The sequence below is a fragment of the Mixophyes fleayi genome, chromosome 1 (genome assembly GCF_038048845.1).
Source record: "Mixophyes fleayi isolate aMixFle1 chromosome 1, aMixFle1.hap1, whole genome shotgun sequence".
NCBI classification, from domain to species: domain Eukaryota; kingdom Metazoa; phylum Chordata; class Amphibia; order Anura; family Limnodynastidae; genus Mixophyes; species Mixophyes fleayi.
In genome coordinates, this window is record NC_134402.1 from 245,571,567 (window position 1) to 245,587,003 (window position 15,437).

Consider the following 15,437-nt stretch of genomic DNA (forward strand, 5'->3'; position numbering starts at 1 on the left):
TGTCGCTCCTGGATATCAACGTCACAAACTATACAAAGAGCTTCTTGGGTCGGTTGTCTAACAGATAATTTACAATTACATTTGGCAAAAATATAATACAGCACAGCTAAACCAGAAGGTCCCTTGTTCTTTCCTGTCCCCTTTTCAGACATACTTTAAAAATGCAAATGATTATAGTTAAAGTCTATATGAAGCAATCTGCTGGCTGTACAATAGGAATCTACCAAGTCTCTATACTAGGTAGTTCTATAATAAACACCAATCCACAAACACTGAGTATAATAGTTTTGTATGTGTAAAACACATAAAGCAACTCTCAATCGTTTAAATATAAAGCTATATAAACGATACAACATTACCAGGTGAGGAGAGGGCATTGTCGGGCAGCAGCGTGCACTCGATGAATCTCTATATATATATATATATATATATATATATATACACACACACACACAAGTTAACATGTGCATGATACTCATGCATTCTAGTCAAATCAAGCTACTTAAGGTGTTAAAAAGGTTCTTGTCATGCATTTGGAGCTAGGCAAGGCCTCCTCAGGGGAAGAGCGTTACTTCGAGACGTAAGCGCCCTTTTTTAACGTGGTTATGTCCACATGTCACCACCTCATCATTCTTCTCCATCACATCCTTCATCTTCATCGCCACATCCTTAATCTCCATCGTCTTACTGTTCCAAAACCTCTCGATACACAACGTTTCTGCTAAACACCTTATCGCTGTGCTCAATCAGTCTTTCTTCTTTCGTTCACATCACTGCTTCTCCGTACTCGTGAAAATGCGACATACAATAGTCCATGACCAAAGACAGGCTCTGGTAAATAAATACCCACATGGTCAAGTGTTTGACCCTGTGACTTGTTAATGGTCATAGCAAATGCCGCCTTCAAAGGGAACTGCCGCCGTCTTAGTTTAAACGGCAGTCCTGTTTCGGATGGACATAAGTCAATCCGAGGTATCATCACCTTCTCTCCTTCAGCAGAGCCAGTCAAAACTTCTGCTTGTATCACATTCGTTTTCCGTGCTGTCACTACTAATCGAGTGCCATTGCACAGTCCTCTCTTAACATTCAGATTTCTCAATAGCATAATAATGCTTCCAACTTTCAATCTTAATCTGTGCCTTGGCATTCCGGAAGGAGTCATGAGTTTGAGCCCTCAACTCGTAAATTTAGCCTTTACTACCCCTCCCACGGGGGGAAAGGGGGATGATGAAAGTTAACTAACTTCACTATTATAATTTTTTTGTCAAATAATGTCAGTATACCAAATTTCAGGTCAATTGGATGAGCCCTTTCTGAGAAAATAGTTTTTTCCACACACACTAACACATGCCGCTAGGCTTATATATATTAGATGTGCCCCACAAAACAACTGCTGCTATTGGCAGACTTACAAACAAAACTGGGACCCTTTGCTCGTTTCTAGGGAGATTGCTGGCAGAGGTGCTAGGAAAGAGCCCAGGCTGATTCTTACCTACGCTGGGACCCAGAGTGAACAGAGCTAGTGTCTTATTCACTCCTCTGGGTCTTCGGATCGAGTCCCGCGCTGCACCTGAAAAAAAGGATTAAAATAAAAACCTGAAAATTCTAAAACAAATATAAGCATAGGCAGGAGCCAATACCGAAGTGACCTATCTCCTAGGCACTTAGAAAAAACTGAGCTATCTACAGGAGAAGAGGGGCATAGTAGGGGAGGAGTGTGAAGATCAAACAAGTTGATAAGTGCCTAAACTCCTAGACCCACTACTACTATACCCCAGTGTCTCGCAGTGTCCCCCATTGGTAGGAAAGAGTGAACAATTTTTAAAAACTAAGAAAATCAAACACAACAAATGGACCTAAATCAATGTGACCCTAATGCCACCAGTTGCCTATCACTGATACAGTACCTCTTATCCTTTTCTACAGCTAATCGGAGTACGCTATATTCTAGTTAATTTTGATTGCAGTCGAGCCCATCACAGTAAGCGCTAAGGTTACTTCCTTAATGGCACCCGGTTTCTGAGAGATGGCAACATAGCGGAGTCCAGCATGGATGAGCACTGATTGGGATAGGGTTATGGTGGATTGATGAAGATGTGGGGGTTAGCATTAGGATGCTTTGTGTGGACATCAGAAGGGTGTATCTCATGGGTAGGAGGACATGCTGGTCATGGGTTGGGGGCAGTGGAGTCTGACGTTCACATTGCTTACATTTTGCTAAATATATTATATATTTATTTTGTAGTAAGCTAAAAATATCCTATTTGCTGTAAAATGCATCCTACACATTAACTTTTATCGCCAAATATATAACTGTTTTACCATACCATTCGTATCACAGTGTTTACTTTGCACTGTACACAGTGCACCAAGAATATAAATTTTACTATAGCATACCCAATGCACTAAAGTTCCCTTGAAGTAAACTTCCACATTTACTGCTAACATGGTCAAGCAGCATCTCTAGGCTATAGCGGGGCATAAGTCTATGCATTTGTACATCTGATGCAGAAATGATGCTATTTTTGAGCTGGACACCAACGGAGATATGTGTGACTCAAACATGTATGCATGTTCTTGCAACAGAATTTTTACTTGGATGCTATGAGTGCAAAATACATCCAACTCTAAATAAGGCTTTTTTTGTATATTTAACAGCATTAAGAACTTTTTTGTAGCATAATTATTTTCTGTTTTAAAATAACCTTTTTATGAGCAACCTTTTTCATGAATTCAATAAGTCTCAAAACAATTTCAAACATAATACATTTTTTTGTTCTCATCCAATATGAAAAAATGTCTTGTGCTATCTTTTGGACCTTGTAGCCTTGTGATTGTATTCTGATTTGTTTCTGAATGGTACCGTCACCCAGCCTCTGGGACTACGCCAGCGTCACACAGATACAATTAAAAAAGCTAAAAGTTTTATTTCCAACTTTTTTAAATGTGCATTGCTTGGGTGAACATTTGTCACAAAGCGTCCTAAAACCTTACCTTCTGATGTTCTCCCAAATCTGCTTAGACTTTGCCATGATGTCATAGTTACTCTTTTCATTAAGTTGTCTGGCCTGTTTCAATTCCTTCTTCTTCTTTTTTACGTCATCCCACTTTGGTTTCTTGGCTTCAGAACCTGCGACAAGAGATACAATTTAACAATTGGACTTTTGTTTAATGGTCAATGGAAGATAACATTGTTCAGCAAGCAAATAATAGGCAATACTCATTCAACTATTGAAGTAATGAAAACATCATATTGCCAAATCATATTGAGCATACTTTTTATGGCATAAGTATACACACTTCTGTACTATGCATACGCACCAAACTGTGTTCGTATATAGATTTAAGCACAGCTTAGACTTGCAGCCTATTACACCTGGAGAGGTTGAATTGGAAAGGGCAAGCATTAGATGAGTACAGCAAGAGAGTCTAACACACTACACCCTGGAGATGCTACCTAATGAGAGGATTGGATGGATCCCCAAATATCCTTGTTAGAATGCTTATATTTTTAGAGTACAGCAGGCCTGGTGCAAAGATATGCAATGATGATGATATCAGCAGCTCTATATATTCACTTCTGATTTACTTTGTGCAGTCACCCCTCCAGCTAATAGTACTTAATTTATTACTGTTACAGTGATAGGATATTAAATTGCGGCTATTCATGTTTTATGCCTACTTTCGGTACACAACATGCGTCAAACTCTAAATGAGGCCCAAAGTGCATTTTTGCAATTCAGCAGCAGCATCTGAATAGTCATGTTTTAGACATCTTTTCACCACTGATTCAGGAGAATGTTCTGAAGATGTGAAAATGCTACTGTTTTTCCCCCCATCTTGAAAATGCCCACATATTCATGGACAGCCTTTAGGACTGCGGATATTTAGTATACTCCTCAAAAGCAAACCTGTTTTATATATTTATCTTTGCCTTTGTCAACTATATTTAGGCGCTGCCATTTCTGTCTGCACTGTGACAACTCTAATACATCTAAATAGTATACGGAGTAAAAACATAATATTATGAGCTATCATGGAAAGATTTTCGTCTGCTATATGTACCATATGGCATGCAAATCCGAGAACGCCTCGGGTAAACTGATAACCACATCTTTATTTCTTAAATTCTGATGTTATGGTAAAGAGACACACACACAAAAAAACAAAAAAAAACCAACTCATTTTTTATTCAACTACAAAGATCCACTTGGCGCAGCTAATCTTCAGACAAACTAAATACATTTTTTCCCAAAAATAAGTGTATATTTCTAAAACTAATGTCTGATAAGTCGAAAACTTCTAACCCACTTGTATCACCTAAAAAAACTGCCATTGCATACTGTTACATTTCCGTCAAGACAACCCGAGTTAACAGAATTGATGTACTCACCACCTTCTTGGCTGCCTTCAGGACGTCTTCTCTTCTTTGTGAAGCCATCACCCTGTTTTGTATTTTTGGATGCAAATGGTTTTACGCCGGCTTTGCCCCCGGCTCGGTCAAACGTCTTTTTGCCCTTTTCAAACTTTTTAGATTTAAGGTTTCCCTTCGGGCTCTGCCCCGTTGTTTTGCCATGATTTTTTTGCGCGCCAAGTGCTAAAATATTTAAAAAAAATATAAAAATATAAACATTTCTTATCTTAAGTTTTACATCCAATTCAAAATCCTAGTCTAAAAAATCTATACAATCATCACAAATACCTTTAATTGATAAGGTGCCAGAAGGCTTCCGCAGCAACACACTTATGGGGATAAGATCAATACAAAATTAAAAAGATAAAACAAACATTACGTTTGTTTTTCATTACATATCAAGAGAGTTATTTCTTGTATTACAATACTGACATTGCAATTATGAGGTAATTCTCACCTCTACAACACCCAGGAATGACAGTCTGCCAAGCACTGCGACGCTCTATACACACACATAAACAGCTCTAGTTTGCTGGCGTTCTCTAACCTATGAATGCTCCACTTTATATTACCTTAGTACTAAAGTAATGGACCTATCAATTTCCCTTGCACTCTGAAATTCACTCTGTAATCTAATCAAATGTAAACTGGTCATATGTGCTGCAATATTGCAGTCGTTCTCAGTCAACTATTCTGATATTTCAGTATATGTGGCCCCAATACTACCAATATGCAGGATACTGATCCTATAAAAGAAATGATCATTATTGGGCATGGCAGTCATCTTCTGACCGCACAACTGGTTGCTATTAAAGCGGAAACGAATTTCCTGATTGAGCTTAAAACACGAAGAGTCAGTCCTCATACAATTTAGCCAATGTGTCAAATCGAGTTGGAAGGACTGGCTTGTATGTGACTACAAGAACATCACTGTAGTTTATGTAAAAGAAATAAAACACACACACAAACAAACAAAAAACCACAGTAAAACCCAAACTTACCATTCTAATCACATCTAAACACTACATCCATATACTCTTCACTTTACTGAAGAGTACTAGTTGAATGATTCTCTACACTACCAGAAGCACCGAGTTTGATTAAATTCTTAAACAAGTTGGATGTATGAACTTCTTGTCATATAAAGGCGCATTTGATACCAGTTCAATTCACAACTTTCTGCTTTTGGTAAATCCTGTACCTTCCACTATCTCACAAACGGACACTTCCAGTTTACCTCTATATACCTCTTTACACATGACACTGGAACCGTCACATGCAGCCATGTCCTCACACGATCACACTAGTAGATGGGTTACTGTCTCCCATAAGATTAGCACACTCATCTCACACTGTTGTAAACATTCTGATGATATGACTGGTTACAGGTTGTTCTATTCCTGTCCATTTCAAATCTCCGTCCATTACAGAGAAGCGGGAGTTGAAAATTGAATACAATAAGTCACCTAGGGGTATATTTACTAAACTTGCTTAGAGCAACCAATCAGATTCTAGCTTTCATTTTATTTAGTGCATTCTACAAAATTACAGCTACAATCTGATTTGTTGCTATAGGGAACATCTCCACTTTTTCAAACTCACAGTTTATTAAATATACCCCCTAGACTCGAGTCTAATCAATCACGTTAAAAAACAAAGACATCATAATCAAAAACAAATGTGACTTAAAACTATACTGATGTAAGCATACATTGGCAGAAGCCAATATTTTTACAAAAGTCAGAGTAATTCTCAGTGACAGATTCCACCAGGCATTTAAATTAAAAATAGATTTACCTTTTTTCTTAAATGGGGTACTCTTGGGAGATTTGTGTTGAGATTTCGGTTTTGCTTTGAACTGCTTTTTACTTTTTGCTTCCATGACAAATGCTGTAGAAAAACAATAGATTTAAGGCACCCATAAAAATATTATCTGTAACTTAATAGCATGCAATTGGAGAAAAAGAAAACATTAGTGCAAGCTACCGATTTGTTTTGTATTGTGCACAGTAGGCCACTTTGTCTTTTCACAATTCCTTCAATTTTAATAACAAACATGGTGTAATAGTTTAAGCTGTAAAGCATACATGCCAACTCTCCCGGAAAGTCCGGGAGACTCCCGATATTCGGGTCAGTCTCCCGGGCAAGCTGGCATTTCTCCCGCATCCCAATCTCACCGAGAATCGCGTCATTTGACGCGATTCCCGGTGAATCACGCCATTTTGGAGGGCGGGAGGGGGCGGGAAGGCCAATCGCGTCATTTTTGCCCCGCCGCGAATTACAGTTTCACGGGGGCGGGGCCAAAATGAAGCGATTGGCCTCATCCCGCCCTCCAGTCACGCCCCCTTTCCGGGAGTTGGTAAGTATGCTGTAAAGACATCTTATTGATTGCACTTAAAGGTATTCCTACAGACATTTTATACAGAAACATTAATGATTTCCTAAAAACATAATTTACAAAGGAGTTAACGTAGCTAGCGTAGTCTGTAAATCATCACCATTGATATAACACCACCAATTCCACAGCGATGTACAGACAGAGTATATTTGAAAGACAAGTGTATAGTTACAGTTCCCACACATGCCATATATATATATATATATATATATATATATATATATATATATATATATATAAAGAAGTAGTTATGTTATGAAGCTATGTGGTCGAATAGGTTACTTTTTCGATACTAATAATTATGTAAGAATTGGCAGCTTCAACAGATACTCACAAGCAAACAATCTAATATATATATATAATCAAAAAGGAGTGGGGAGAGAGGGCAGCAAAATATGTCTGATGCACTGTGAACCTAGGCTTGCATATTTACACAGGGCTTTAATGCTATACATCCACGTTAGATTAACAGGAGCTCGGACTGAAACACAGTGAAAGAGGTAAGCAGATCACCATGGAGACAACGTGTAACACTACGCACCGTATTATAGATGTAATCATACGTTCTCGTTTCTCCCGTTTAATCTTCCCGTATCAGCCACCAGGAACACACGTGTGGCCAAGACTCACGTAAACCCCCACAGCGCATGTGCGATGCACTTGGTTTACGTTTGCGTATAAAGTCGTGGTGAGACACGAAATGTCGTGTACACATACAAATAAAGCTTGATGAAAAGAACTAAACTGATTGCAGCCATTTTGGTTGATGGTTAGTTTTTTTTTATATGCAACTACAGGGTTCTAGTAGGCAGATATACAACAATTCGCATATGGTTTTGTTTACGAATACTGTTTGTACATAAGCCGTTTTAGTTGAAATTGATTATTTTCTTTGTAACCTTAGTAACAAATGCAACATAACCAGTTATATATCAAGTAGGTCGTTTTGTTTTAGGTAACAAAGAAAGAGCGCTATAAAGGAGACCATTTACGGTTATTTTGCATAAGTCCATGACATTTATTTATAGACGAGTCTGTATTCATCCATGATGCGAAAGTCACAAATATTAATTCATTTAATTCTGGTTGAGATAAATAGTTGCCATTTACAGCACTAGATGGCAGCATTTTCTGTTGTGCTTCTGGAGAACAGAGATAGGTATATGATGGGAGTTATAGTTCCACAGCTACAGGAGAGCCACATTATTATTATTATTATTATTATTATCTTTGACTTATAATATTTTCTAAACTTGCAAAATTACCGAGCATACTGATACTTACAATATAGCAAATCTGTTGTATCATGTACCCACTGGTATGAATATTAGAATCTAGAGTAATTAATGTATTTACATTGACAGCTGGGAACAATGAAAATACCTAATATATTAAATAATCAACAACTTACAAACATGCAAATAGTTTATTAACTATCACAAGGATCTTGCTATCAAGCTGCTTGTCGAGTTCCTACCAAAATCTAATTAAACCATACTTGCCAACATTCCCGATTTAGGTGGCCAGTCCCAATCTGATGGCTCTGTCCACGCTGTGGACATGTCTGTCACGCAGTGGGAGAGTTGTGAATTATTTCCCAGATGATGAATAAATGTTAAATAAATATTAATAAGTAAAATCACCTTTTGGTGCTAATAAGAAATCGCTAACCCTGTTTGAAGAGCACCCGGGCAGTATGTTTGATAGAAGAGTGCCCTTCTATCTTTTTATTTGATATTATATAGAGTAAACAAGCGGCACTCTGGAAATGCAAAAAGTAAATTTATTTCAAAAGGTAGCAACGTTTGAAGACCAGCCTGGTGTCATGAGCCGCCGCGACGGCTCATCTCTATGATCTGCGACCACGTCCTGGCCATTGCCCTTGCAGCCGGGACGTCACTTCCAGCCATCGCGTCCCGGCCGTTGCCAGGGCGACTGGGACGCCTGTCTTTATTGCTGCGTTCAGCCAGGGTGTGTAGCTCTAATTGTTATCATTGAGGTGTGTGTGTTGTGTGTGTCAGTTTAAAAGGCAGGGAGGGCTAAGCCTCCCTGCCGGTTATAGCATTTGTGCCTCTGCATTAGCTGACCTGCTCACTGACCCTGTGGATACCTTTCTGCCTCCGATTGATTCCTGTTGTGGCCCTTGGCTTGTTTCTGGACCCTGCTTGTACACTGATTGCCCTGACCCTTAACTCTGTCTTTTGGATTCCCCTGCTTGCTGTCAGCCCGGACCATTTAGCCTGTCTGAGACATCCTGACCCATGATGTCTGGCCTGTCCCCGGTTATTCGTATTCTGTACTGCTAGTTCTTATGCCTCCTATTTATGTGCTGACGGTTGCTGTGCATAAGCTTTCACTAGGTTTCAGTTAAGTCCTGGGAGCATCCAAGTACCTGTGAGCGCACCTAACTCTACGGGAAAGGCGGCTGCTATCGGTGTAGACCTCTACCACCAGTTCTGAAAGCCTATGTCGTGCTATGTAAAATATAAGACAATTGAATATGATAGTTTTAGAATGAAGGCAGTATAAGAAGTGACCGTAATGCAGCCCACTATGACATATATATATATATATATATATATATATATAATTATATACGATTGTTTTTGAGGTCATGCATCATATAACCTGCTATAATACCATACAATGGCTCACGCTATTCAAATGAATAAAATAAACAATGTGGCTTACTTGATGGGACGACAACCAAAAGCTCAGTCGCCACGCACCATGAAAAGAAATGATTTTTCAAGGGGCTGCAATATCAGAACCACCCACATTCTCAACTTTCAAGCATATAAGAAAGAGACTGGACAATTCGGGGGGTGTGCAGCAACAACTGTGATTCAGAGCAACATTGGTTTGGTTCTGCATTTAAAACCAACATCAGAATGACAAACTATGACACAAACTTCCTGTCATTAAATGGCTGACTTCAAAGATGCCCATCAAGAAGTAACTTAATTAAGATTCAAGGCCTTTTCATCTGGGGAGTTGACAAATTAAACCACTTGGTGGGACAAGCCTACTAAAGAGACTTCAGCAATGATACACAGTCTGGTTATATAGATCAGACAGCCACGTTTATGGTTTCAGGCTTTATCACAATGGAAAGAAAACCACCTGCATGATTTATGTTGAAAGATATAAGTGGTCTATGTGAAAAAAAACACCAGAGACACGTAGAGGTATCCAGCCAGATCAAGTCTGGCCAAGGATTTATCCCCTACATGGGGGTATGGGAAAACAATAATTCTGCAATACAGCAGTGAACCCCTTCTCAGGATTAATGTAAGCAACTTTTTCCAAGAAAGCAGAATAGGCCACCACTGAGTATACCGACCTGATAGGAAGTGGATTGGAAAAAGGTGGGACAAGAGGCTGAATGAGGCCTTATTAGATCTGAATAATAGGCCATTTCTACAGTTCTACTGTGTTACATGAAAAGTCCCATGGGTGGTAACAGAGTGACCAGGATTGATGGAAATGTCTGAAGATCCACAAAGGATCTCTTCGCCCATCCTTTAAGACATACACACAGGGGATGGAACACAGGAGATATTCCTGCCCTACTGCCCATCCATATTGCCATTGGGGTCAAGAATGTGTCTCCACAATCTGCACTGAGATTTGTGCCTAATACGTCGCTATACAGAAAAGTGACTCCTAGAGAACAGATAGGCCTTGACAATGGGTTGTAGGAATTGGCCTTCTCTCTGAAAGTGACATTTAATGGCCCAGTAGTTGAGAATAAGAAAACCACCAGTATGCTACTCAGCCTCCAAGGACCCATCAACTTCAGATTTGTTCCTCGCAATATGTCCTTTCAGGATTAAGCAGATTGGCCAGATGTGGTGTGTCTCAGATTGCTCCCCCTGGCAAATGGTTCTCTCCAGGCATTAACCAGCACCATGACACTTAGTTTTAGTTTCACTAACACAGCTAAATGAACAAGACTGGGAGTACCCGTTACATTCATACACAGACCAGCCAATCACAAGTTTTTTTTCCCATGTTGGATGATATATTAAAATGTGATTTTTGTGTTTTTACTATTTTGGTATATAGGCAGGGCTCTTAAAAGAGTTTCTGCAGTGAATCTTTTTTACATTGTCTGGATTTTTCATCCTTGGCAATGTAGATTGTTGAAGCTGCATCAGTTGGTCTTGATCTTCTTTGTCTTTTTTCATTGGCTCAGGAAGCAGCTTGCTAATACCTTGCTGGCAGATTTGGTAATTTTTCTGGACATCATTTTGATATAGGCCTGACCATGTACCTAAGGATACCCAGAAACTGGATGCAAGCTCAGGGAGGGCAGAAACCTCCCGTGGAGAAAAAGGGCAATAATAGACTTTATTCAATTTAAATAACCAGCCATATCTCTGCAAATCTAGCTTTATATTGCCTGTAAGAGAATATTTTCCCTGGCTAAGATTAAGATTGTCACTCACCGGACCGTGAGTGCCTCTGCGCTGGTGCGTGGTTCTCTAGCCTTCCTGCCGGCGCCTGTCCTGAACCGCGGCCGTCCGCCATCTTGATGCACTGCGCATGCGTAGCATCCAAGAACTTATGACCTTTGCTTTTAATCTCATTGGTGGATCAGGCACCTCTCCTTATTTAAGGCACCTGTGCTCATTACCTTGTTGCCTGATCTTGAGTCTCATTCCCTGTGAGTCTCTCAAGGTGTCTCCTGTGTTCTGCTAGTGTCCTCAGCTTCCTGCTAATTACCTGCTCTACTCATCGGGGGTTCCCATACCCGCTACAGACTCCTGTATCCTGCTCGTGTCCTCAGCTGTCTGCTGGATTACCTGCTCTGCTCACCTGCGGTTCCCATACCCGCTACAGCCGTTCAGCACTCCCGCTGTACATGCATATCCTCGTGGACAAGCTTCTCTACTCATCAGCGGTATGCTTACTTGTTATTGACTATCAACTGTTACTTTACATATCCGCCTAGTACAAGCTTCTCTACTCAGCAGCGGTATCCATACCCGCTATAGACTATTTGTTGTTACGCTGCATATCAGTTTGGAACAAGCTTCTGTACTCAGCAGAGATATGCATACTTGTGATTGACTATCAGTTATTATACCGCATATCTGCTTTGTGCAAGCCTCTCTACTCAGCAGCGGTATACATATCGTTATAGACTATTAGCTGTAAACGCTGCATATCTGTTTGGAACAAGTTCCTCTGTGCTCTCAGTGTCTTCATACCGTTATTGACTCTTTTCATGCCTCCACTCATCCGCACCTTAACTACTCCTCACTTACTAGCAGTGGTACAACTTGCTGTATGCAGAACACTGACTTCCCCGCTACCTACCTGCACCTGGACAAGTCTTCTCACCACAGCAGTGGTACAACTTGCTGTACGCAGACCACTGACTTCCCCGTTACCTTCCTTCACCTGCTCACGTCCACCCTGGTCTCCGTGGTTCAAACCTGCCTTTCTACTATAGATGCAAGTCGCTGACTCATCTACCAATATAGCTGCAAGTCGCTGACTCATTTACCAGTATAGCTGCAAGTTACTGACTATCATCAATTCCATTGGCATCCTCTCTCCATCTGCTGTTATAAACGTTCCACTATTCACCCTGCTGCCAGAGGACCGCTGTGCAAACTCCGCCCCTCTGGTAAGCATAGTCAACTGGTGAATCCTGGGCAAGACTCCTAGTGCCTGTAACAAAGATGTCATCCAGATAAGCATAAATACCCCCTGGAATTTTATGGCTGACAGTTAAACTGCCACAATATTTTAAATATGTCACTGCCCATGTGGCCAAGCTGAAATTGGTAATGATTGTGAAACAATGATAAGAACTTGTATGCAGACAACTTTTTAGATCAATTTTGTTTATTAAATTGCCTGATTTGCAAAATAGAGAGAAGATACTCCATCTTAAATCATTAGAAATGTACAAGACTATTGAGAAATTATATATCTAGAAGAGTCCTGAAGTGCCTTGATGCATTCCATTTAAGAAAAGTGTAGAGTACTCTTGTGATGTGTTAAGTGCGTATTGTCGCCAACCAATAACGATTGTCGAATCTCGATTTGGGTTTCCAACGCACAAAGATTTATTCTCAAAAGGTAGCAGAATATATTCATGCAAAGTAATAATAAGTACAGTCGTTACTTATCGCAGGCGCTCTAGATCCAGTGTACAGTCATTCAATCCTGAAGTCTGGGGACAAGATGTCTGAACACTAGATGAGGAGCTGCTGCTTATATGCACACAGAAATACAGTAAAACAATGCAGATGGTATAGCTTGCGTCTATTGGTCCAGGTTTCAGGAAGGTCCAAGGGGTTGTCAATCATTGGCTCCATAGCTCAGAAATCCAAAGGAGGGGGTCATCTCTCCAGAGGATGAGCTCTGATCTTCCCGCCAAGATTACTCAGTCATAATAGTCCATAATTCCTTAACATTAATAACTTGCTTATGCACTCTGCGATTCCTTCGCAGAGTGAACCGGACAGTCGCAAATGCGAAGAGGATTAGTATGATACCACACATGACTAGATTCCTTCAACGTGTACCATATGTTTTGCTGATATGCATATAACTTATAATATTACATATAAATACTACTATATTAACACATAAATGACTATGTGTGGCAACTACCTTTAATGTATACTATTTTACAAGTGTGAGTGTTTGTGCGAATGTATGTAAAAGACTAAATACTGTTGTTGCCACGTGTTGCAGCTGCGTACGCCCTTCCACGCCGTAGCATATCGTACGCATCTTTTCAGACAAAGACAACCAAGTTTGCTCGATTTTAATTGAAAGGACTTTATCCAATATGCTGACTTCAACAGATGTTACTGCATTTTCTTTATTACTTGTTAGGTAATTCAATGATAGAAAGAGGCAGAAGAGAGTTCAAATGACTGTGAGGTTAGATCAATATGATGTAAACATCCACGGAAATGGATGATCATGTAGAGTGGAAACACAGCTTGCTACAGATTTGTAAACACATAACAAAGTTTCTGGTAGTGGCAGTCTGTGGTGCTTCACACAGCATAATTAAGGCACAGACTTGTAGAAGTAGACACAGTACTCACAAAAAGTATTTTTGGCAATGGAAAATATCACATTTTCCTGCTCTACCTGGAGGCAGCAAAAGTCCAAGCCCAACTGAGATGAGTCCAGGACCCTTTAGTGCCATAATCAGCAGGCAGAGTAATATAGAATAATTTCATACCTAGCCAGCTACAGTTGAAACTGTAATCAGAAAACTGAAGAATTCCAGAGAGTAGACTGTACAGGAGTCCAGAGTGAAACTCTATCACTGACAAAGCTGCATAGAACACAAAGGAAATTAAACACCAAAGATCCAATCAGGTCAGGAGAGAAGCACGCCTAAATTTAATGAGAAGGTTATATAATGACTCATGCTCACCACAGTTGAAGATGTATTTCCAACATACACATTCAAAGACTCCTTACAATTGTTAAAGAGGCAATCCCTATATTACTCTGTCATGTAAAGTAGCTACAGGACTTTAGTCAGAGCTTGTCTCACTTGTTTTGTCTGGGAATCTCTGGATCAGATCATCATCAGCCATTTTTTTATAGCGGCACTAATTGTGAAAAGTCCTATCATTGGCTCTGCCCTATACATGCCCCACCAGCAAAAAGATTTCACTATTTTTGCACCGCCTGGGCTTTCAGTTTCTCTGTGCATACCTGAACCAGTTAGCTGGGACACACATACTCCTTGAGACTGACCTTGTGAAGCAGTAAGCTAATTATTACAACTACCAGGCCCCTATCACTGAGGCAGATGTAAATCGCACAGCTACTTTGACATTTAGGGGTATATTTACTAAACTGCGGGTTTGAAAAAGTGGAGATGTTGCCTATAGCAACCAATCAGATTCTAGCTGTAATTTTGTAGAATGTGCTAAATGATAACGAGAATCTGATTTGTTGCTATAGCCAACATCTCCACTTTTTCAAACCCGCAGTTTAGTAAATATACTCCTTAACCTTTGCTATTGGTGATCAGTTGGCATTCTTAAAGGTCTAGTGGCTTATCACACCTCTAAGCAGCATATAAAAATGCTATGGAAAATTCCCCCAACAAGCGATATTATGGAAACCACCCTCAGCAAGCGATGTACACTGCACCACATTAGGACTTCAGTGGAAAGGATAGGCCAAGAGCTCCCACAAAATGCAAGCTAGGGAGCACAGAAAAACAAAAGAGAACCCTAAGCACCTAGCGTGTAACAGGAAATAAATAGAAATAGGTTGTGAAGGCTAGCCCCATTATACTTACTCCCTGTCACTTGATCTGGCAGACGGATGATAAATCCATGGTAAGCAAAGTGGCAGTATTAGGACTAGGGAGGCAGATTACAATGCGCAACAGTGGTGGGCTCACCTTAACTATAGAGGGCCTATATATAATAACTAACATTAACTAAAAACTGTGAATTTCTGCTCTGAAAAATGTACCTGAAATAACAGTTTCTCACACTTCTGGTATTACAAATGGAACCCAATAGCCAGGTAGTTCTGTATTAGTTAGGATTTATTTTGATATATATATAAATCTAAAGTATCCAACAAGTGAAATCAAAAGTCTCAAGGCAGATTAAGGTC

General features: G+C 39.9%; 1 protein-coding gene and 1 long non-coding RNA gene across 2 annotated transcripts in view; one reads left to right on the forward strand and one right to left on the reverse strand.

The window, feature by feature from the left end:
• PUM3 (pumilio RNA binding family member 3) overlaps positions 1-7,469 on the reverse strand; it is a 70,395-nt gene extending 62,926 nt beyond the window's left edge. The window contains exons 1-4 of the mRNA XM_075209047.1: positions 7,354-7,469; positions 6,212-6,304; positions 4,394-4,597; positions 2,995-3,130 (exon numbers count right to left, since the gene is read on the reverse strand). Of these exons, the coding sequence (XP_075065148.1) occupies positions 2,995-3,130; positions 4,394-4,597; positions 6,212-6,296 (425 nt within the window). The 5' untranslated portion in view covers positions 6,297-6,304; positions 7,354-7,469. The remainder of the gene's footprint in view (positions 1-2,994; positions 3,131-4,393; positions 4,598-6,211; positions 6,305-7,353) is intronic.
• Positions 7,470-7,565: 96 nt separating this feature from the next.
• LOC142152393 (uncharacterized) overlaps positions 7,566-15,437 on the forward strand; it is a 39,547-nt gene continuing 31,675 nt past the window's right edge. Inside the window, exon 1 of the long non-coding RNA XR_012691333.1 lies at positions 7,566-7,581. This is a non-coding gene — a long non-coding RNA (uncharacterized LOC142152393). The remainder of the gene's footprint in view (positions 7,582-15,437) is intronic.